Source organism: Hippopotamus amphibius, chromosome 2 (assembly GCF_030028045.1).
Source record: "Hippopotamus amphibius kiboko isolate mHipAmp2 chromosome 2, mHipAmp2.hap2, whole genome shotgun sequence".
Classification (NCBI taxonomy): domain Eukaryota; kingdom Metazoa; phylum Chordata; class Mammalia; order Artiodactyla; family Hippopotamidae; genus Hippopotamus; species Hippopotamus amphibius.
The window spans coordinates 7,914,026-7,934,830 of record NC_080187.1 but is presented as its reverse complement, the minus strand read 5'-3'; the positions used below and the strand labels follow the sequence as shown (position 1 = coordinate 7,934,830).

Genomic DNA, 20,805 nt, shown 5'->3' with positions numbered 1-20,805 from the left:
CAGACCTGGAGGCAGGCTTGAGACAAAGAGAAGATTCCAGGGCACTTAAGTGTGGCCTAGGAGGGGTGCATAGGCTCCGGCTGGGCACCTTCCCTTGCTCCTCTGGAACCCCTCGCTTCAGGGAAGGTGAGGCCAGAGATCCCAACAGGATGGGGCCCAAGGTCAGGGCCCCGATTCCCCAGGTCCAAGAGCAGCACTGATGATTGTCTTCTTGGAACCAACAACCTGTTAGAAGGAGGAGCATCATCCCAGATTTTCAGATGGTGAAATGGCACAGAGAGGGTAGGGGACCTGCCTGAAGTCACACCGTGGTGGACTCAGAGGCAGGACAGGAACCAGCACAGGTCTCGTGCCTCCATGTGAATGTCCACCCTCTTCACCCCAACCAACGTGCCTACATCTCCATACACCTCCGCTTCTCCTCCTCTGCTCTCCCTGGCTGTCTCTGGGGCACCCTTACCCCCTCCCTGGACTGAAAGCAGACTAGGGACTATGAACTGTTTGCAGCAGTCAGCTCTAGCAACTTGGAATTGCTATAAACAACAGGGGAAAGAGGAATGTTGGCCTTGGAAGGTGTTTGACACATGGCATCTTCCCAGAGGCCCTGGGATCAGCTCCCCCCTCCTCTCTCATCCTCCCCATCCAATCCAGTCTACAAGCCCTGTGGATTCCACCCCAGTTGGCTTCCTCGCTCTACCTTGGCCACCACCACCTTTGTCTTAGTCCCTGGGGCAGCGGCCTCTCTTGCCGTTCTCCATCTGACAGCACAGACTCTCTATGGCTTCCCAATCTGATCCCTTCTGCTTGAAGCCCTCCTTAGCCCCCTGCCCTCCAAACAGAGCCCCAGCTCCTGAGTTGGGTTCCTGAGGCCTGCCTTACCCAGTCCAGCTCCCCCTCCAGCCGCTCCCTCCTAGGCCACCTGGTATCTTGCAGTTCATGGAAAATGGGCCGTCCCTCTCGCTCACTCTCCTGCGTGCCATTGCATGTGCTGTTGTCTCTGCCTGGAAGGCTCTTCACCATACCTCCATCTTGTTCCTTCACTGGCTTGACCTCCAAGTCTCACATCAGCCAACACCTCCTCCAGGATGCCTTCCCTGACCACCCTCCAACCCGTGACCTCGGTGTGTGGGGTAGGGCTCAGTTGTCTCCCAGAATGAGAGGCCATAGAGGAAGAAAAAGGCCCATGGCCTTGGGCTGAGAGCTCCTGGCAGAGGATTTCCAACCAAGGTTACTATGAACATTATACCTGTTTATTACTGGGTCTTTTTTGTTTTGCTTTGTTTTGTTTTGTTTTGTTTTGTTTTGTTTTGTTTTGTTTTGTTTTGTTTTGGCTGCACCACGTGGCTTGCAGGATCTTAGTTCCCCGACCCAGGCCCTGGCAGTGAAAGCACCAAGTCCTAACCACTGGGCACCAGGGAATTCCCCCGTGTCACTATTTTATCACTGGTCTTAGCATAGGGATATGAGGCCACCAGCCAGGATGGGGAGAATGCATGCTCACCTCTGACCTCAGCAGGTGAATGCAGTGCTCTCTAGCACACACAGGCACCTAGCACGTGACGGGCACTGAGGTGGCTCATGGCATCACCAATGGGCACTATGTTAGGTCCTTCTACAGTCAGGATCTCAGGGCATCCGCTCAACAGCCCGGGGAGGGAGCTACTGGGTTGCATCCCGTTTCACTGATGGGGAAACTGAGGTTTGGAGCAGGGAAACAATTTAGTGGTGGAGCTAATTCCTTCACATCAAGCTGCTGGTGATAAGAAATAAGGATCCAGATGTAGCTCTGTATTGAGTAACTTAGGAAAAGTCTGTGCTGAGCTGTTAGGCAAGCAGAGCTGCCAGCCAAGTGTGGCTCGGAGCCCTGGGCACGTGAGGGGCACCTGACTTCATCTCTCTGAGCTTCAGTTTCTTCCCCTTTAAGTTGGGGAAACTGGACACGCCAACCTCACATAGTCATTCAAGAATCAAACAAGAGGATGCAGATTTCTTAAATAGCTTTACTAAGGTATAATTTACCTGCCATAAAATTCACCCATTTTCAGTGCACACTTCAATGATTTTTAGCATATTTACAGCCTAATGCAACCATCGTCATAATCTAATTTTAGAACACTTCCATCACCCCCAAAAGAAAACTCGTGATGATGCAGATTTTAAAGCCCCCAGCAGAGTCCCTGGCCAGCAGTCAACAATGCATCAGTGTTTGCCATGACTATTTTTTTTTTTTATGGCGCACGGGCTTAGTTGCTCTGTGGCATGTGGAATCTTCCCAGAGCAGGGCTCGAACCCATGTCTCCTGCCTTGGCAGGCGGATTCTTTACCACTGCGCCACCTAGGAAGTCCCAACCATGACTATTATTATAAATGATAAAATGTTTACAATGGTGAGCCCCAGGTGTTGCGGTGATGCTTGCTTTTTATTTTTTCAACATTTTATTTATTTTCTCAAAAAATTTTTTTCCAATTTTATTTTATTTATTTTTTATTTTAAAATTTTTATTGGCGTTTAGTTGATTTACAATGTTGTGTTAGTTTCTGGTATATAGCAAAGTGAATCAGTTATACACATATTCACTCCTTTTTAGATTCTTTTCCTATCTAGGTCATTACAGAGCACTGAGTAGAGCTCCCGGTGTTGTACAGTGGGTTCTTACTAGTTATCTATTTTATATACAGTAGTTGAAAGTTTTCTTAAAGGGAGAACATATGATTTTTTAAGGTATGGGCAGAAGAGAAATTGATTTCCATTTTGAGAGTATAAAGTCATCAACACTTGAAAGAAAGGAAGGAGGAAGGAAGAGAGGGAGGGAGGCAGGAAGGAAAGAAGCAAAGATGAAAGATAAGAAAGATGGAAGGATAAGGTGGAAGGAAAGATCACAGATTTTCTTAAATAGAGAAAATGGAGAGAGAGCTGGGCTTGGAGTCCAGAGCCCTGGGCACCAGTCCTACCCTGTCACTCACTTGCACTGTGAACTTGGGCAACACTCTTCCCCTTTCCATGCCTCAGTTTCCACATCTGTACAATGAGGTGGGAAAACTGGAGGAGCTTCATCAAATCATTCTTTCGGTCAACAGGGGTGTCCCGAGTGCCCACTCTGTGCCAGGCTCCGAGCTGTGTGCTGGGAATACGGTGGTAAACAGGACCAGCCCAGCCCCCACTCTCAGAACATCAGAATATCGGGGGAAGCTAAGGCCAGGGCTACCCTGAAGTGTTCAAACCTCAGCTGGAAATTCATGGGCTATGCGATGATGTGGGCTGGCCTGGGGCCTCCTGGGGCAGCAGGAACAGAGAGGGACTTGTTGCCTGGAGGCAGCCTCACCTCCTCCCAACTGTATTTCTTGGCCCACCCACTCCCTCGCCTCCACCCTGGCTCCCTGCTTCAGAGGGCACCTCACAGCCTGCCCGGCCCCCTTGCCTTCCACTTCCAAGGCAAGATTTGGCTGGAAATATCCTGGCCTCCGCCTACTCTTCCGGCCAGCCCCCAGGAGACCCATCTTCCAGCTCCCTCCCGGCTGCATCAATCAGTGACAGAGTTGTGGGAGCCCAGCCTGTGTTCTCAGCTTGCTTGACAAGTTATATTTATAATCATTGCTACCCTTTATTCAGGGGTTCATGTATATAAACCTCACAGAAGCCCATTTTACTGATATGGAAACTGAGGCCCAGAGAGGTCTGGTCATTTGTGCCTAGCCACACAGCTCCTAAGTGGCAGCTCTGACATCCAACGCCGGGCCTGTCTGACATCAGAGCCCAGGAAACAGGAGACTGATAAGGATGGACCGCTGCTGGGTACATGCCAGACCAAGCATGCTACTTTCTGGTGTTAGTTACATTCAGCAGGACCTGGGAACCAGGGTCCCAAAGCAATAGCCCTAGATCTCGGGTACCAGAGTAAGGGTGGGGTCACTTTGGCCCTTTGGTGTAATGTCTCCAGGCCCCGCTGGGATGACAGTGCCAATTCAGATAGGCAGTATGTGATGCCTGGAGATTGTGAGATGTGTTTATTTCATCCTCCCTGTACTTCAGGTTTGAAGGTACTTCTGCAGATGGCAAGGCAAGGCCTCCCTGGGAAACCACCATCTGTCCAAAATGAGTGGAAAGAGCTGGCATGTCACCATCCACCCTTCCCACATGGCAATCGAAGCTGGTGGGCCCGGCACACTTTTCTCTGGGCACCTGTTCTGTCCTCCCTCAGGCAAACCAGGGGCTGGGTGGGAGGTGCAGGGGTGGCTCTGGCTGGAGGCCAGATGAGGCCTGAATCCCCAGTGGGGAGGCGCCAGGGGGCACTTTACAGAGGGCGTAGGGCAGTCTGTCCAGGTGAAAGGCAGGGGCTGTGGAGTCACTCAGCCGTGCTCGCTCCTCGAAGTGTTGCCTGCACCCCCGCTGTAGCCCAGCCTGTGCCCAGCGCCCGAATCCAGCAGGAGGTGAGGCACTCAGTCTGGATGTGGGAACCAGCCAGTGCTCATCACTGCCCGTCCAGGCATGGGGCTGGGAAGCCAGCCTCCCGGTCCTGGTCCCATCTCGGCCACCTCTCCCATTGCTGTGTGGCCTCACAGCTCCCTGCCCCTCTCTGGGCCTCTGTCCCACCCTCTGGACAACGACAGGAGAATGAGATGTTCTCTGAAAACTCCTCTTCCTTGACATCCATCGTTTCCACCCAGCATCCTGTGGTCAGAATCCCGAGATCCTATTCAGTGCCCAGAGGAGGTGAGGTAGAGGGTTCTTGAGGATCCTCGATTCCTTGCTGAAATTTGGGGAGCTTCTGAGGGAAGAGGCTGAGAACAGGAGGCCCTCCTTGACTGCCCCGTCCAGCTGCAGAGCGCCCACTACGTACCAGGCACGGGCAAAGCTCTTTCGGTGAAAAGACCACGGATCCTCCCGCCGTCGTGTGTGGTAGTATGTGATGCCCAGTTTAGATCATGCGGTTTACAGCTGAGGACCCTGAGGCCCAGAGGGTGAAGCAACTCACCCGGGGGCACCAGGCCAGGGAATGGCCAAGGCAGGATTCGAACCCAGGGCCTCTGCCTGGCACTGGCTCCTCTTCACTGAGCCAGTGGTCCTTACACTTGGCGGGAACGTGAGGATGGTGTTTAAAGTCCAGATTCCCTCCTCCCCTCCCCGTCCCCGCACCCTGAGATGCTAACCCAGCCTGTCTGAGGCACGTGCATTTGAACAAGCTGCCCAGGGACTCTGATGCAGGCTGTGAGGGGGCTTCCCTTTGAGAACCTGGGCCAGGGCCAAGATGGGGGTCCTTCCCCACCTGGGCACCCCAACCCCCCCCCACCCCCAGCCCTGGGAGATCCTGGTCTGAGGAGGCACTCTGCTCCCACACATGGCCCTGAGCTCTAATCTCTGCTTCCCATAAGCTGCTTGTCCTTTAAGTAGCCCTGAGAGGCAGTGACTGGGAGCAGGCGGGCGCAGACCCCTGACCACCCCTCCAACAGGGCCCTGGGCTCCCCACACCTCTACGTGGCACCTCAGGGACCTCTGCCCCTCAGTCCATCCAGGGCTAGGAGGCCCATCTGTGCAGGGACCCGGGGGGGTGGTGCTCTCGGGGAAGAGCTCCAGGGAAGGCTTATGTCTCTGCATGGGGAGGGGGCCCTCTGTGGGGAGTCTCATCCTTCCCAGCCCCTCCTGCAGTTTCCATGGGAACTACTGTTGCCATGGTATTGCTGGGTGAGGAGCTGGTGGGGAATAGGGTAGACCCCAGGCCCCCATGCCCACCCCAGCCTCTGTGAGAACAGATGTCCTACCTCCACAGCCCTGGGAGATCCCAAGTACTAGGGGGTCACCCCCGCAAAGGAGTCAGTGAGTAAGGGATGGGAGAAACAGAGACAGGAAGCTCCCGCCCCACTCGCCCCCCCCCCGGTTAATCACCTCCCTTTCTGTGCTGCCTGGTGCACCTCCGTTCCAGCACATGTCACACTGCATTGCATTATCTGTTTACTTGTCTGTCTCTCCCACCACGCTGTGAGCTCCTTGGGGTGGGAACCATCTGACTCATCACCTCCCATCCCCAGGGCCCAACACAGGGCCTGGCACAGAGCAGCTGCTCCCAAATATGTTCTAGACTGAATTTAATTGAATTACATAAAAAGCCAAGTCTAGCTTCTCAGGTTTAGGGGGCAGCAGAGTTTGATGGGAAAGCTCCCAGGCTCTGGGGTCCAACAGCACCAGGATTGAATCCCAGCGCTGCCATTCCTAACTGGGTGAACTTGGACAAGTCACCTCCCTGAGCCTCAGCTGCCTCTTCAGTAAAATGATCATTTCCATATGAGAGCACTTTTTGAGGACTTGGGGATTCGGTCCCCATTTATTAAGGACCTCTTACGTGCTAAGCCTCATCCAGGACCCTGGCATACAGCAACAGACAGAAAGATGCAAGCCCGCCCTCCTGAAGCTCACAGTCTTGCACAAATGAAAAGCATTTGCCTGGCACCTAGAAATGAGGGATAAAAGCAGGATTTATCATCCTCCTTTCCCATAAAGTGGCTGACCCCTCCGCATTAGCCACTGCTCTCCCCAGACGTGGGGCAGGCTGAGGACAGGGGATGGAAGAGGCCTCTCCAGGGCCCCCAGATGAGGCCTTGAACCCAGAAGCAGGGGCCTACTCTCTTGTCCCCAGGACCCTCTCTCCCAAACCTGGGATGCAGGAAGCTTTGTGCATCCAGGTCAGACTCTGGGCTGGGGGCAGGGGACCCAGGTTCCTGCTGTGCTCTGTCTCAGCCTTATAGGATTTTGAGTGTATCCTTTCCCCTCCCTGGGCCTCCATGTGCCTCTCCATGAATGAGGTGACTGGCCAGATCTCTGTGGTCCCTCAGGCTCTGTTTTACTTCCTCCTTTCCTGAGTCCTGGAAATCCCATGACTGCGATCACCACAGTGATTCCTGGAGAGGCCTCCACCCTCATTCTTGTGCTGGCCTGGGTGAGGCTGTGGGTGGGTGGGTGGGGAGATGAGAAGAGCTGACAGGACAGAGAGAAGTGGCACCCTCAAGAGTAAGCTGAAAGGACTGCTGAGGTTGACACTGACACAGCAGATGTCTGAGGAATAGACATGAGGTCTAGGGGCACAGGGTGACTTTGGGGCCCCTCAGTCCAGTCCTTCAAAGGGCTCTGAATCTGCAGGAGGTGAAGGGCAGAAGGCTTTCACCAGAGAGTCAAACAGATCTGTGCCCAGGGTCTGGTAGATACTGGCTGGGCAACCTGAACGTCTCTGAGCCTGTTTCCTCATTTGTAAAATGGGGATAATAACAGTGTCTTCCTCATGAGGCTATTGTGTGGAGTCCATGAGACATTGCCCACAAAGAGCCTGGCATGCAGTAGGTACTAAAAAAGCACGAGTCCTTTTTCTTGCCTCCTCCTTCCCCTCAACCCCCTCATCCTCAACCCCAGCCAGATGGGGCCCGGGGAAGCGGAAGTGAGATGCTGGCTTTCCCCACAGCGGAAGGGAGGGGAGGTTTCCTTGGCATCCATTCTGTGGCCACTGGACGCTTGGGCACGTGGGGTGGAGTACCCCATGCCTCAGTTTCTCCTGAGTTGAATGGCAGTGGCTGGGTTGGGGCAGGGACTTCCTGCTGGCTCAGAACTAACACGGGGCAGACCTGCGAGAGGTCTGAGGGTCAGTTCAGATGCACAACTTCTGTGACCCAGAGGATTTGGGGGTGATCTTTTACACCTTTCTCAGCTGCCCTCCCCCCATAGTGATGCCCTTGGGCTAAGGTGTGGCGGGGCACTTTTGGAGAGGTTCAGGGCTCCCATGGGCAGGACAGGTGCCCCTGGGACAGAGGGAGCCTCCTCAGACCCTGACACTCTTCTCATCCCCGACTCACTGCAGAGACTTCCTGCCTCGAGGATCTGGAATTGTCACCCGACGCCCCCTGGTCCTGCAGCTGGTCAATGCTACCACAGGTATGGGCTTCCCGTCTCTGGGCCTCATGCCGCATCTGAACAGCAGGGATACAAATGCAAAACGGAGAGGCGGCTTTGCTGTGCGGGGAGGAAGACGAGGCAATGTTGGGGGACGGTGGGAGGGTGGTCTTTTCCCAGAGGAAGATGGGGCTCAGGTGGTTTCCGGCTAGGATGTTTACTCTCCCTCTTCCCCCTCCTTTTGGGGCAGAATATGCCGAGTTCTTGCACTGCAAGGGGAAGAAATTCACCGACTTCGAGGAGGTGCGCCTGGAGATTGAGGCTGAGACCGACCGGGTGACTGGCACTAACAAGGGCATCTCTCCGGTGCCCATCAACCTCCGCGTCTACTCGCCGCATGGTGAGACCTGGCCCTGGCCCCGGCCCCGGCCCCGCCCCCGCCCCCGCCCCCGGCCTCACGGCTCCGTCTCTGAGCCCCGCCCCTTGGGAACCATCTTCTTGGCCCCGCCCCTTGGCTGGCACCTCCTTACGGGCATCACTCCCCCTGTAGACTCCGCCCCCACAGCGACTCCTCCGCGCTTCCTACCCCTAGCCCCACCTTGCCACGGCTCCGCCCATCCTTGGCCACGCCTCCGTTTAGCCCTCCGCGTTTCTCTAACCCCACCCACCTACAGCCACGCTCCCAAACAGATCCTCTCTAAGCGCAGTCCTGTTCCTTAATCCGCCCGCCCACGGCCACGCCCCTCATCTTGAGCCCGCCCTCTCGCCGCCCTGTCCAGTGCTGAACCTGACCCTAGTGGACCTGCCCGGCATGACCAAGGTCCCGGTGGGGGACCAGCCTCCCGACATCGAGTTCCAGATCCGGGACATGCTTATGCAGTTCGTCACCAAGGAGAACTGCCTCATCTTAGCCGTCTCCCCGGCCAACTCCGACCTGGCCAACTCCGATGCCCTCAAGGTCGCCAAGGAAGTGGACCCCCAGGGTAGGTTCCCACTGGCAGCAGATGCGCAAGGCCCGGGGGGGGGGGTCTATTCACAGTGTAAGGGGGAGCCACTGGAGGATCTAAGCGAATAGGGGTGGGATCAGATTTATGCCTTTAAAAATCATTTTGGCCACTGTGGAGAATGAATGGGGGCGGGGAGCAGAGACAGGCAGTGGGTAAGGGAGGGAGTGGGCTGGGAAATGGGGGAGTGGGGTGGGATTGGGAGTGCCTGGGGCCTCCTGTGTGAGGACAAGTGCAGATGTAGACAGCCCTCTCCTGCCACCCCACCAGGACAGCGCACCATCGGGGTCATCACTAAGCTGGACCTGATGGACGAGGGCACAGATGCCCGTGATGTTCTAGAGAACAAGCTGCTCCCGCTGCGCAGAGGTAGACAGGCCACGCCCCTGACCCACCCCACTGCCTCTCCCCTTACCGCCACCCACCACATCCCCCCTCCCCCCTCCCCCTCCCCCCCCCCCCCCCCCCGCAGGCAAAGGTGGTTGCCCTTGACCTCCACCCCATTCACAGGCTACATTGGAGTGGTGAACCGGAGCCAGAAAGACATCGATGGTAAGAAAGATATCACAGCTGCCTTGGCTGCTGAACGCAAGTTCTTCCTCTCCCACCCTTCCTACCGCCACTTGGCTGACCGCATGGGCACGCCCTACCTGCAGAAGGTCCTCAACCAGGTAGGGGCTCAGGCCAGGATGAGGCCTGGGGAAATCAGCATGGGAACAGAATCATTTAAGGGGAGGGCTGCCGACCATCCCCCAGCGAGGTAGCACCGGAGCTTTGCTGACCACTCCCTGTCTGGGGCTAGGAAGGGGAGCCCTGGAGCTCCCCAGGAGGGAGAGAAGTCCAAGACCTTGTGTGGAGGGTGGCATTGATGGCAACTTGGGCTTGGGGGCTAGGACTGGAGTGTGCTCGGCTGAAGACCTTGCTTCCTTCTGAAATGGGGAGTGGCTGATCTGGGGACGGGTGATCCCGGGGGTTTCCCTAGGTGTTTCTCCATCTGGAACAGGGCTTCCAGAATTACCGAGGGATGTGTGAATGTGTGTGTGTGTGTTGACAGTAGGGAGGCAGTGTGGCATGGGGCAAAATTGGGGTCTCTGGAGGCCACACACCTGGGTTCCAATCTCAGCTTTGTCACTCACCCACCGAGACTCTCCAGCTCGCTGAGCCTCTATTTCTGCATCTGTAAAATGGCGATAATGGTGATGAGACCCGTTTCTTATCACCCCTTTCTTCCCATTGTGCAGTTCAGGGCGACACCGTGCGTGGGGACCTCACCAGAGTGAGCCCCAGAACTTGAGAATTACCTTAATGGAGGCCTTAAACCCAAAGGGCGCAAGGGGGCAGCCTTCCAGCCATCACTGGCCCTGATTCATTTTGTCTGGCTCTTGTGTTGTCTAAAAATATTAAATTAGTCAAAATCAGGTATTTTCCAATAAAAATCTAGATCTCTGGCTTCTATCGAACATGGAGTTATTGACTCATTAATTCAATTAATACACGTCTGTGAGCAACTACTGTGTGCCAGGCCCTACCCTCAGGCAGCTTTCATTCTGGTGGACAGGGCAGCAGTGGGCAGGACTGTGGCTCTGCCCCTTACCACATCCACACGGGCCCCAGACATCCTATGGGCATTCTGGGTCTGTGACCATGACCTTAACCCTCTCCTTGCCCCCACTCCCAGCAACTGACAAATCACATCCGGGACACGCTACCAGGGCTGCGGAACAAGCTTCAGAGCCAGCTGCTGTCCATTGAGAAGGAGGTGGAGGAGTACAAGAACTTCCGCCCTGATGACCCAGCGCGCAAGACCAAGGCTCTGCTGCAGTGCGTCCCTCCCCAACTCCTGACTCCCCATCATGGAGCTGCCCCTCCCCCCAGCCTCTCAGCACAGGGCTCTCCCAGGGCTCCCTGCTCTGGGCTGCCGCCGCCCCCTCAGGTCCTACCACTGTGTCCCCAGGATGGTCCAGCAATTCGCCGTAGACTTTGAGAAACGCATCGAGGGCTCAGGGGACCAGATTGACACCTATGAACTGTCAGGGGGAGCCCGCATCAACCGGATCTTCCATGAGCGCTTCCCCTTTGAGCTGGTCAAGGTAGGCAGGCCCCCCAGGGGCGGGAGGGCTCAGGACTACCCTCCCTCCTACCCCCCTACCGAGGACTCGCTAACGTACATTTTCTGACCCCACTAGAGGCCCTGGTGCCCAGCTCTGGGAGTGGGGTAGACCCTGTCTTGACCTCCCAGGTAGCGGGACAGGCCCTGACCAGCCATCTCTTTGTCTCCTGCACAGATGGAGTTTGACGAGAAGGAACTCCGAAGGGAGATCAGCTACGCCATCAAGAACATCCATGGCATTAGGCACGTATTGGGAGCGGGGCAGGGATCCGAACCCTGGAAGGCAGGAGGGGTCTAGTGCAGAGGCAGAGGGAGTGAGGGAGTGAGCCTCCCTTAGGAAGGACCGACAGCCCGAGTCCCCAATCTCTTCAACCCCGACTTTCTGGCTCCCAGCGTGGACAGGCTCTGGCTAGGAGAGGTAGATGGGAGACCCGGGCCACCCCCCTACCTGCAGTCTGCTATCCTCCTTTGCTTGTCCCTGGGAACAGGGCCTGGGTAGAGTCCGAGACACAGGTGGCTGGGGAAGCACCCTCTGGGCTTGGACCCGCTGCCCATCCCCAAGGAGAGACAGCTCCCTCCACCCCAGTCCTACCCAGTGCAAAGCTGCCCACACCACTGGGTATTGCCTGGGGCGGAGCATCAGGTGTTGGTCTGTGAACCTTTTATGACGGGATGAGGCCTCCCAACCCTCCAGACCCTCCCACAGTCCCATTAGCCCAAAGTTGGCCCCATTCCACCCCGCTTCCCTCCTGCTAGCCAACCCCAACTCCTGTGGACCAGAACAAAGACTGGGAAATTCTCTGTTCTTTAAAAGCTTAGCCCCCTCCAGGGACCCAGATCTACACTGACCATTCAACAAGAAAAGTTAAAGCACCTGCTAAGTGCCAGGCACTGCGCAAGCCCAAAAGGCCCCTGCTTTCATGTAGGTTCAATTCCAAGGTTTAGTATGAAATTTACAGACTGCATTAGCTAAGGCACAGAAACAAACAAACAAACAAAAAACACCTCTCTCCTAGTCTTAAAATAAAATGTTTTATTCCCAGAAAAGGTCTTAAAGAGAACCCAGTTTGGCAGTTTTCAAACCATTTCTAGCCATAGAACCTTTTGTATGAAAAGAATCTGAAGACAAAGCAGGACATATGCAACAGTTATAAACAGACCTTGTCTTGCCTTAAAGAGCATCGATTGAAAGGCCTTCATTAGAATCCCTCCTGCCCATTTTAGAGATGGGGACACTGAGGTCCATAGAAGGGTAGTGGGAGGAACCCGAGGGCAGAGCTCAGGGGGTCGGGGCGGGGCCCTGGCCCAGTACTCCTGGAAGGAGCTGGCCTGTGACACCGTGCCCTTCTCCCGCTCCGGGCGTTCAGAACGGGGCTCTTTACCCCAGACATGGCCTTTGAGACCATTGTGAAAAAGCAGGTGAAGAAGATCCGAGAACCGTGTCTCAAGTGTGTGGACATGGTTATCTCGGAGCTAATCAGCACCGTTAGACAGTGCACCAAGAAGGTAACCGGCGGCCCGGCCAGCCCCCGCCTCTGCCCCGCCCTGCTCTCCTGCCAGGCGCTCCTTCCCCATCTCCCCCACTGCCTCCTGGTAGCATGTACAGACCTCAGCGGGGTGGGGGAGGCAGGCCACCAGAGTCCAGGAGAGGGGGACTCTCTGAGGGGCCTCACCCAACCCCTGGCCCCCAGGCCAGGGGAACTGAGGGATTAGACGTTGGAAAGACAGGTATGATGGTGGTTATTTGCCCTGAAAGCCCACCAAGAGCTCCCCCAGCTCACGGAGGAGAGGGGACCCTGAGCCCCCTCTCTGCTCTCAGAGGTGGGGTCATCTTTGGGGGCTCCAGGGAGGGGTCTTGGGAAGTCTTGTCCCTGGAGACAGATGAGGTACAGGACCTTCTTAGGTGCTGCGCTAGGAGCCTGGACGGCCAGAGGGATTCAGAGGACCCAGGTCAAGCAGGTACCCTGACTCCTCACTATCCTTCATCTTCCCCATCTCATGCCACCCTCACTCAGGACCCTCACTCAGGACCTTCCCCGTACCTTCCATCCACATCCAGCCTTCCAGGGACAGAGCCCTCTTTCATCTGCTGTGTCATTTGAGCCTCACAGAACCACTCAAGGAGCGATGAGCAGGGCAGGGAGGATGACACCCATTTCACAGCAGGAAAACTGAGGCTCAGGAGACCAAGTGACTTGCCCAAGGTCATATGAGCTAGGAGGTGGCAGAGCTGTTACTCGGAGCCAAGGCTTTGGACTCCAAGTCCAGTGCTCGTTTGATTCCACCCCCAGGCCTCCCTTCCTTTCCCCTCCCCACGGCTGCCCTGGCCCCTCTCTATCACCATCTCTACTCTTTCTGTCTTTCCTCTTCTCTCTCTGTCTTTCCAAACTGAGCTCCTCCACACTCTTTAGGAGGAGAGGCAAAGGATGCCCCTTGAGGAGAAAGGAAAGGGCAGGAGTAGAGCAGGGAGCTGGAGAATGGCAATCAGGCAGCTACACAGCAACTCCAGGAGGCATCATCTACCCCATAGTCTATGGAAATGGAGCCCCCTGGAGTTGTGCAGTGCACAGCCTGGGCAGTGGGATGCAACAACCTTGGTAGAGAATAGGGAATGGTGCTGGGCTTTGGAGTTGGGATGAAGTGAATACAGGAGGTTCTGGTAAACCTAGAACTGAACAGAATGTCGGTGAGTGCGGTCCTGGCCTGGGTCAGCTCCTCAGCAAGACCCAAGGCTGTAACAAAGATGGCATAGGAAAAGAGAGAGAGGGCTGGCTCAGGGTAGCTGAAGGGGAGTGGGGGGGGGGGGGAGGCAAGCCCTGGGGGGAGAATATGAACTCAGTAAGGGCCCTTGGATGGGGCAGGAGCTTGGTCCCGCAGACCCCTCCCGTGCCCTCAGAACACTGGGGGTTGCTTGGCAGCACCTGGGAGGTGCCAATCCAGGTGGCAGCCAGAGGGCCGGGTCCCACGCTCACATTGTCTTCTCTTCTCTCTCTCTTTCTCTGTGTCGGTGTCTCTCTTCCCTCATGCCTGTGCCATCCTGCACCCCGGCACCTGGCCCGGCTTGGCTTTCACTCCCCTCTTTCTCCTCACCCACCCACCCCCCTGGCTGCTTCTCCTCCTGTTTCCCTCCTCCTCCCCGGGTGCAGGACGGGCCTCTTCACACCTGACCTCGCTTTTGAAGCCACAGTGAAAAAGCAGGTGCAGAAGCTTAAAGAGCCCAGTATCAAGTGTGTGGATATGGTAGTCAGTGAGCTCACGGCCACCATCAGAAAGTGTAGTGAAAAGGTATGATGGCTGCCTGGGAGGGGCTGGGCCTGGCCATGGGCAAGAACCAACTGCTGAGCAAGCCTGGCAGCCTCTCAGCCACCCAGGTGGACCCAGACGCCCAGGCCAGCCCGGGTGATTCCTGGCCCCGAGATCTTATGCCGGTTTCTAACCCTGGGTATACTGTACTCATGCTTCCTTCAGGCCCCCACCTCTGCCGGGAGGCTTTGCTCTAACCCAAGCATCCTCAGTGGCTCCTTTGACAATGTTGATAAGGAGATGCCTGCTGTTTACTGAGCACCTACTGTGTGCCAAGCACTAAGCTAAGTGCTTGCCCTTGTTATCTGACTTAATCCTTTTAACAATCCTAAGCAGTCGGTAGTATTATCCCCATTTTACAGATGACAAAACCGAGTCTCAGAAAAGAACAGCAGTGTGGGATGAAGGGAATTCCCTGGCGGTCCAGTGGTTAGGACTCGGCGCTTTCACTGCCAGGGCCTGGGTTCAATCCCTGGTCAGGGAACTGAGATTCTGTTCCCCCCCGCCCCCCCATCAAAAAAAGAGTGGAATTCAGATTTAGGGAGGCCAAGGGAAGAGATCTGGAATCAGGGCCTCCTGGGGTGGGGGAGCTATCCCAGTGCCTCAAAACCAATTTGCCTAAAAGCATATTGGGTTACTTACTTTACTGTAATCCACACATGTTTGACGGGGTCAGCCTCTTTTGAGTTGTCTGTGACCTTTTAGATGCCTTTTTCCTATTTGTCTACTTTGAGGCATTTGGGGGATTTTTCGCCAGATCATGTAAATCATTTCTTCCCAGGGGCCTGCGTGAGCCCAGCCTCACTTGTATTCTGAAAAGCTCCCTATGCTGGGAGGTGGGGAAACATCTGCCTTAACTTCATGTTTCAAATAAGTATCACGGTTTTCGTGGCTCCTACACAATTCGTCCTCTGAGCCGCTTTCACAATCCTGTCTCACTTTTGCTCACTTTTGTGCCAAATGAGGATAGATTAAGCAAATTAGCCTCCACTCAGTGCCTGATCCAGGTGGACTCAAATCTCGGCTGGACTCTCCATTGCATAGTATGCATCACGACATCTAAATCATGGTCCCGCTGCATCGTGAATACTAAGCATGTACACAGCCTTAACGTTTGTTCAACTGAAAAATACCGACTTTATTTTAAGCTGCCTCAAATCTCTTTACAAAAGAAGACAAACTATAACTAAATTTTTTAGAAATCTGGCTTTCATAATGAAAGTAGTATACTCTCCATTTAAAAACTTGGGAACACACCCAAGAGTAAAAAGGAGGCAAGAGCTCTCCCTTTTCAGAGAGCCACACTGAGATTTTTGTGCATTCCCTTCAAGTACATTCCTTTTTAAAAAAATGAAATTATCAGTATTGATTTTGTTCTGATCATACATGACTGTTAACAAAATATTCAAACAGCACAGAGAGAGCAAAAGCCCCTATAACCTCACAACCCTAGAGATAAGGACTGCTAGCGGCACACCCTTCCTAACTAATAACACATATACACCAATTTTAACCTAGAAGGGATCACACTGACCACACTGATCTGTGAATTCTTCTTTTTTACTGAGCAGTGTGGAGTGGAATCCTTGTAGTAGCTACATAAAGATCATGGTCTTGAACAGCTGAATTGTATTCCACTGTAGAAATATGACATGATTTATATATTCAATATCCTATTGGCAGACATTTCGGTTGTTTCAACCTTTTTTTTCTTTCTTTTACAAACAGTGCTGCGGTGAAGTACCTTATAAAGGTACTTGTGGTACTCATTCTGTCATTTCTTCAGAGCAAATTTCTAGTATAGAATTGCCTAGTCAATGAATGTGAGTATTCACAGTTTTGGTAACTTCTGCAAGATTTGCTCTCCAAAAAGTTTTCACCAATTTATTCTTCCACACTTTTTTCTATACATAGGCTTATTTACTTTGTTAGGTATTCACACTGTGAATATATTAGTATCCTACTTTTTCTCTTAATACATTTTGGTGGGTGTTATTACATAGTCTCTGTGAACATTTTTAATGATTGCATAATAGTCTATTGAATAGATTTATCACGGTTTACTTAACCATCTTCCTATTGGCGAACACTGAAATTGTCTCCAGTTTTTCAGTATTATAAATACCCTGGCAATGAACATCTTTGTGTATAAAGAATTGTTTCTTTCTCTAGGATTATTTCCTTAGGATAGATTCCTAGAAGACCGATTACTAGATATAAACGTTTAAAAACCATGGAACACTTTGCTGAATTGCATTCCATAAAAGCAGTAATTAGGGTAAATGGTAATATTTTGGAAACAACCCAGATGTCCATCAAGAGGGGATTGATTATAGTATCATACAGACAATGAAAAGATTATAGTTGTTAAAAGCACAAGGGATGTTATTTTCATTCATGTGTCCTTCCACAATGTACCGTGGGGGAAAAAGTAGGTTTCAGAAAAGAATGTATAAAATTTGGGGGGGGAAGGTAATAAACATATAAATGATAACTGTATAAAATATATAACATAATATAATTTAATATAATAATCTACATAAGTGATAAAATTCCAAAGGCATAGTTACTAACCATTATTTTAAGAGGGCAAAGAACATAGAAATTTTTCCACTTCGACTTCACAAACTTTAGTCATATTCAGATTTCTTACAGTGAGTCAGTAAATTTTTGTAAGCAGAAAAATTGATCAATGAAAACTTCAGAAAGGAAAGCTTATAAATTATTTCTTTAAAAAAATTACCTTTTGATTGATTTAACGCATAGTAGTTTTTTGTTTACATAGCAAAATTCACCCATCTTCGTCTTTTCTTTTTCCTCCCTGAGTCTCCTAAATTTATCGAGCCACTCCCGCTAATTATTCCTAGCCCTGCTCGGATTAGTGTTTTCATTTCTGGATGAAATCTGGAATCTAATGTCTAGCACAGGGTGTGCTCCTCAGTCCTCTCAACAACCCTAAGAGGGAAAGTGCCGTTATTACCCCATGTGACACCTGGAGAAACCGAGGCTCAGAGGGGTCCAATCACTTTCCCAAGGACAGTCAGCAGGGTTGGGAGCTGGCTTTGAACCCAGAGCCATGGTGGCTCCAGGGCCTGTGTTCCCCACCACTAAACGGTAGGCTCCAGGCTGACTGCCCCACTTAGCCAGGAACTGAGAGAGAAAAGTTCCATTTTAAAAACTGGCTCAAAGTCCTGGAAATGCTCAGAGGCAGCCAGAGTGGAAAAAGATGCTCAAAGGGAACAGAACTTCTCAAAGGGGCTGAGGTTGCCCTGTCACTTGTGACATGTGGAAAACTTGACAAATGTAACATCCAGGCCGTTAGTGGGAGAACTGGTCATGCTCTTTGGCAAATTGCTGCCTCCTCCTCCCCCTTGCCTCTCCCCCAATGCCACCCTGGGAGGGAGCGCTTGGGACCGTCTCAGAGGAGGCTTTTCTGGCGGCGATGACTCAGTCCCGAATCTGCCCCAACTTGGAGACTGTGAGGAGTGAGAGCCCATCCTTGAGCCTCGTAGGGCAGCAGGGTCCACTGGGCCCCTCCAGCCAAAGTTTGTTTTTAAGGCCCTGGTCTCAAGCTTCCTCTCTCCCAGGTCCTCTGAGCTTGGCCACCTGACCCACACCCTTGGTACAGTCATGGGACGGTTGCGGGGAGAAGGGAGGATGTGGCATCTCTCAAATCTGCCTCTCCTGGGCTGGCATCCAGGGCACTGCTTTCTCCCCCACCCTCCTGCCTCTCCCGATGCCCCCTGCCCCGTCTCCTTGGCCTCCATCTTGCCCTGAGAATCACTACCTGTGACCCAGGCACGCTAACCTCCAGCTCTCTTCCCACATAGGGGGGCTCCACCTGAGGGGCCTGACCCAGGCATGGGAAGAAGAACAAGGTGTGGGTCTAGCTTTGCCAGCCCTGGGCCCCTCCGTAGCAGAGGAGGAGGCCCCCTTGGGTAGACTCCCACCATCAGCAGCTCAGCGAGTCCCCATCTCCGAGGCGTCGCCGGTTCACAAGCCAGAGGGCAGAGGAGCCAGTGTCCGCTCACCCTGGCAAGGAGGGCAAAGACATTCATCTTTCATTCATTCCCTCATTCCTTCCACATGCCCTCTTGGAGCACTGGCGGTGCGCCCAGCCCTGCCCCTGCCTTCAGGGCAATTACAGTCCAGTTTGGCGAGGGAAGCTGGTGGTGGGGGGGGGGGGTGGAATGGGACACATGAAGGTGGTCACAGTAGGCTTTCTGGAAGACGTGACATTCAACACAGTCTTGAAGGAGGAGTCAGTCTGGGTTTTGTCCAGAGCCTGGCTGAGCTGGGGACAGAGTGGGGGAAGGGTTTGGAGCAACTTCCCCTGTGGCCTCAGTTGATAAAAACTGGGGTGAGTGGGGGGGAAGGTAGAAGGGTGCTGCTGAAGAAGAAGTGCCCCCAAAGAAGTGGGGTGGAGACAGACAGGCTGGCCAGCCAGCTCGGAGCCAGGCAGATGCATCTGGGGTGGGGGGGGGGGTGCCAGGCCAGGGCATGCAAAGGGAGGCAAAGCCGGGCGGTTTCTACCAAGAGGGCCCCCGCAGGGTACTGCTCATGCTGCTGGCACCCCCACTCTGCATGCCCACCCCCCCCATGCCCTCGCATGCCTCTGCCTCCCGCATGTCCTTGGTGTGACGGCTGGTTTCCCCCTGCCTCCCTCTCCCAGCTCTGACAAGGAGCATTGCCTGTCCCGAGCCTGACTCAGGAGGCCACCTGGCACCTTGGTCCCTGCCCTCCCCAGAGCCTCCCTAGATGGTAATCTGCAGGCCTTTACCTGCCTGATGCAGCACCTGACTGTGCCTCCAAGCCCCTAAGAAGGCAAAGGGTAGCCCTGAGGATCAGTGAACGTTTGGGGAGCTAACGGTGCCCCAAACAAAGGCCTCAACCGAAGGGTCTGTTTCCCAGATGGCGGCTGAGGAGCAGCCGATTCCCAAGGCGCTTGCGCGCTGGGGAACGGCCCGCCCCGTGAAGTTGCCCAGGCAGGCTAGTGAAGAGGGCCTAGAACTGGGAAGACCCTTGAATTGCCGTTTGGAACCCACAGTTGGGGGAAAGGGGTGGCCGTGGCTTGGTGCCATCAGCTTCCTGGGCCCCCAGGTCTTGGGCGTTCTGTGTGTCCCTCCCGGCCCGCGCCCCTGGGTTCCGGCGGGGTTTGGATGCCCCCTGCCTGTGCCCCCTGTGTACGTGGCTCTCTCCCCTCCCGCCCTTCCCCAGCTCCAGCAGTACCCCCGGCTGCGGGAGGAGATGGAGCGCATAGTGACCTCCCACATCCGGGAGCGCGAGGGTCGCACCAAGGAGCAGGTGAGGCCGTGGCACCACCCCCTCCTCCGTCACCATTCACTCCTGTCCTGGGGCTCACCTCTGCCTTCCCACTTTGTCTCTTCTGCCTCAGACTCTCGTATATGCTTTCTCTCCTCCTATTAACTTTCTGCTTCTCTCTTTCTTTTTTGTTGTGACAAAAAATGTGTATAACACAAATGTTACTATGTTAGCCACTTTAACGTGTGCAGTTCACTGGTATGAGGTATATTCAGATTGCTACACAACCATCACCACCATCCATCTCCAGGACTTTTTCATCCTCCTAAAATGAAACTCTGTCCCACTTAAACAATGACTCCCAGGGACTTCCCTGGCAGTCCAGTGGTGAAGACTCCCTGCTCCCAATGCAGGGGGCATGGGTTTGGTCCCTGGTTGGGGAACTAAGATCCCACATGCCACAGGACAGGGCCAGAAAAAAACAAAACAAACAAACAGAAAAAGAAAACAATGACTCCCATTCCCCCCTTCTCCCAGCCCCTGGCAACTGCCATCGTCCTTTCTGTTTCTGCGAATTTGACAACTCTAGGTACCTCATATGAGTGGAAGCATACGACATTTGTCTGCTGTATCTGGCTTACTTCAGTTACCATAATGTTCTCAGGGTTCATCCATGTTGTAGCATCCTCCCTTCCTTTTATGTAGTCATTTATCAAATATTCCTTCCTTCAGTAGGAAGCATATTCGCTGAATGCTCCTCTGAGTTGGGAGGAGCAGAGGTGAGCAGGCTCCCTCGGGCTCTCATAAACCTCGCAGGGAAGTCCTTTTTCCTTGGCCATCTCCCTGTCATCCTTCAGTCTATACCCACCTCTAGTTTGCAGTTCCCAGCCTCTATCCTCATACACCCCTTCTCCACAATGGTGCTATCCCCACTCACTCACGTTTTTGTTGCTGGTGTTGTGTTTCTAAATCCTCATTGGTCTCTTTTTAATGACAAACGCGATAAATACCCAATAAAATAGTCAATCAGTATAGAAGTCGTTAAATTGCGAGTAAGTGTTCCTCCGTTCACTCTTCCCCGCCCCCAGTCTCCCATAACATAACCATTATGTTTGCTGTGTCCCCTTCCAGACGTTCTCCCTAGGCACGCACAGATTCCAGATTTCCTCTTACTCCTAAAGAATCACAATCCTGTTGTGTGTCTTGCCTTTTTTCTCCAAAGATAATTGTAGCTAACGTCTGTTGAGCACCTATTA

At 53.6% G+C, this 20,805-nt stretch overlaps 1 protein-coding gene across 8 annotated transcripts in view; it reads left to right on the top strand.

The window, feature by feature from the left end:
• Window positions 1–20,805, top strand: part of DNM1 (dynamin 1) — a 43,182-nt gene that overhangs the window by 5,983 nt on the left and 16,394 nt on the right. For 6 of the 8 annotated variants that reach the window (XM_057722328.1, XM_057722330.1, XM_057722331.1 and 3 more), the window contains exons 2-11: window positions 7,839–7,912; window positions 8,121–8,270; window positions 8,650–8,853; window positions 9,145–9,243; window positions 9,385–9,545; window positions 10,553–10,695; window positions 10,829–10,964; window positions 11,160–11,227; window positions 12,352–12,490; window positions 19,505–19,591. In XM_057722328.1, the coding sequence (XP_057578311.1) occupies window positions 7,839–7,912; window positions 8,121–8,270; window positions 8,650–8,853; window positions 9,145–9,243; window positions 9,385–9,545; window positions 10,553–10,695; window positions 10,829–10,964; window positions 11,160–11,227; window positions 12,352–12,490; window positions 19,505–19,591 (1,261 nt within the window). Of the gene's footprint in view, window positions 1–7,838; window positions 7,913–8,120; window positions 8,271–8,649; window positions 8,854–9,144; window positions 9,244–9,384; window positions 9,546–10,552; window positions 10,696–10,828; window positions 10,965–11,159; window positions 11,228–12,351; window positions 12,491–14,130; window positions 14,270–19,504; window positions 19,592–20,805 lie in introns of all 8 variants that reach the window. The other 2 variants (XM_057722333.1, XM_057722332.1) reach the window with 1 other exon arrangement.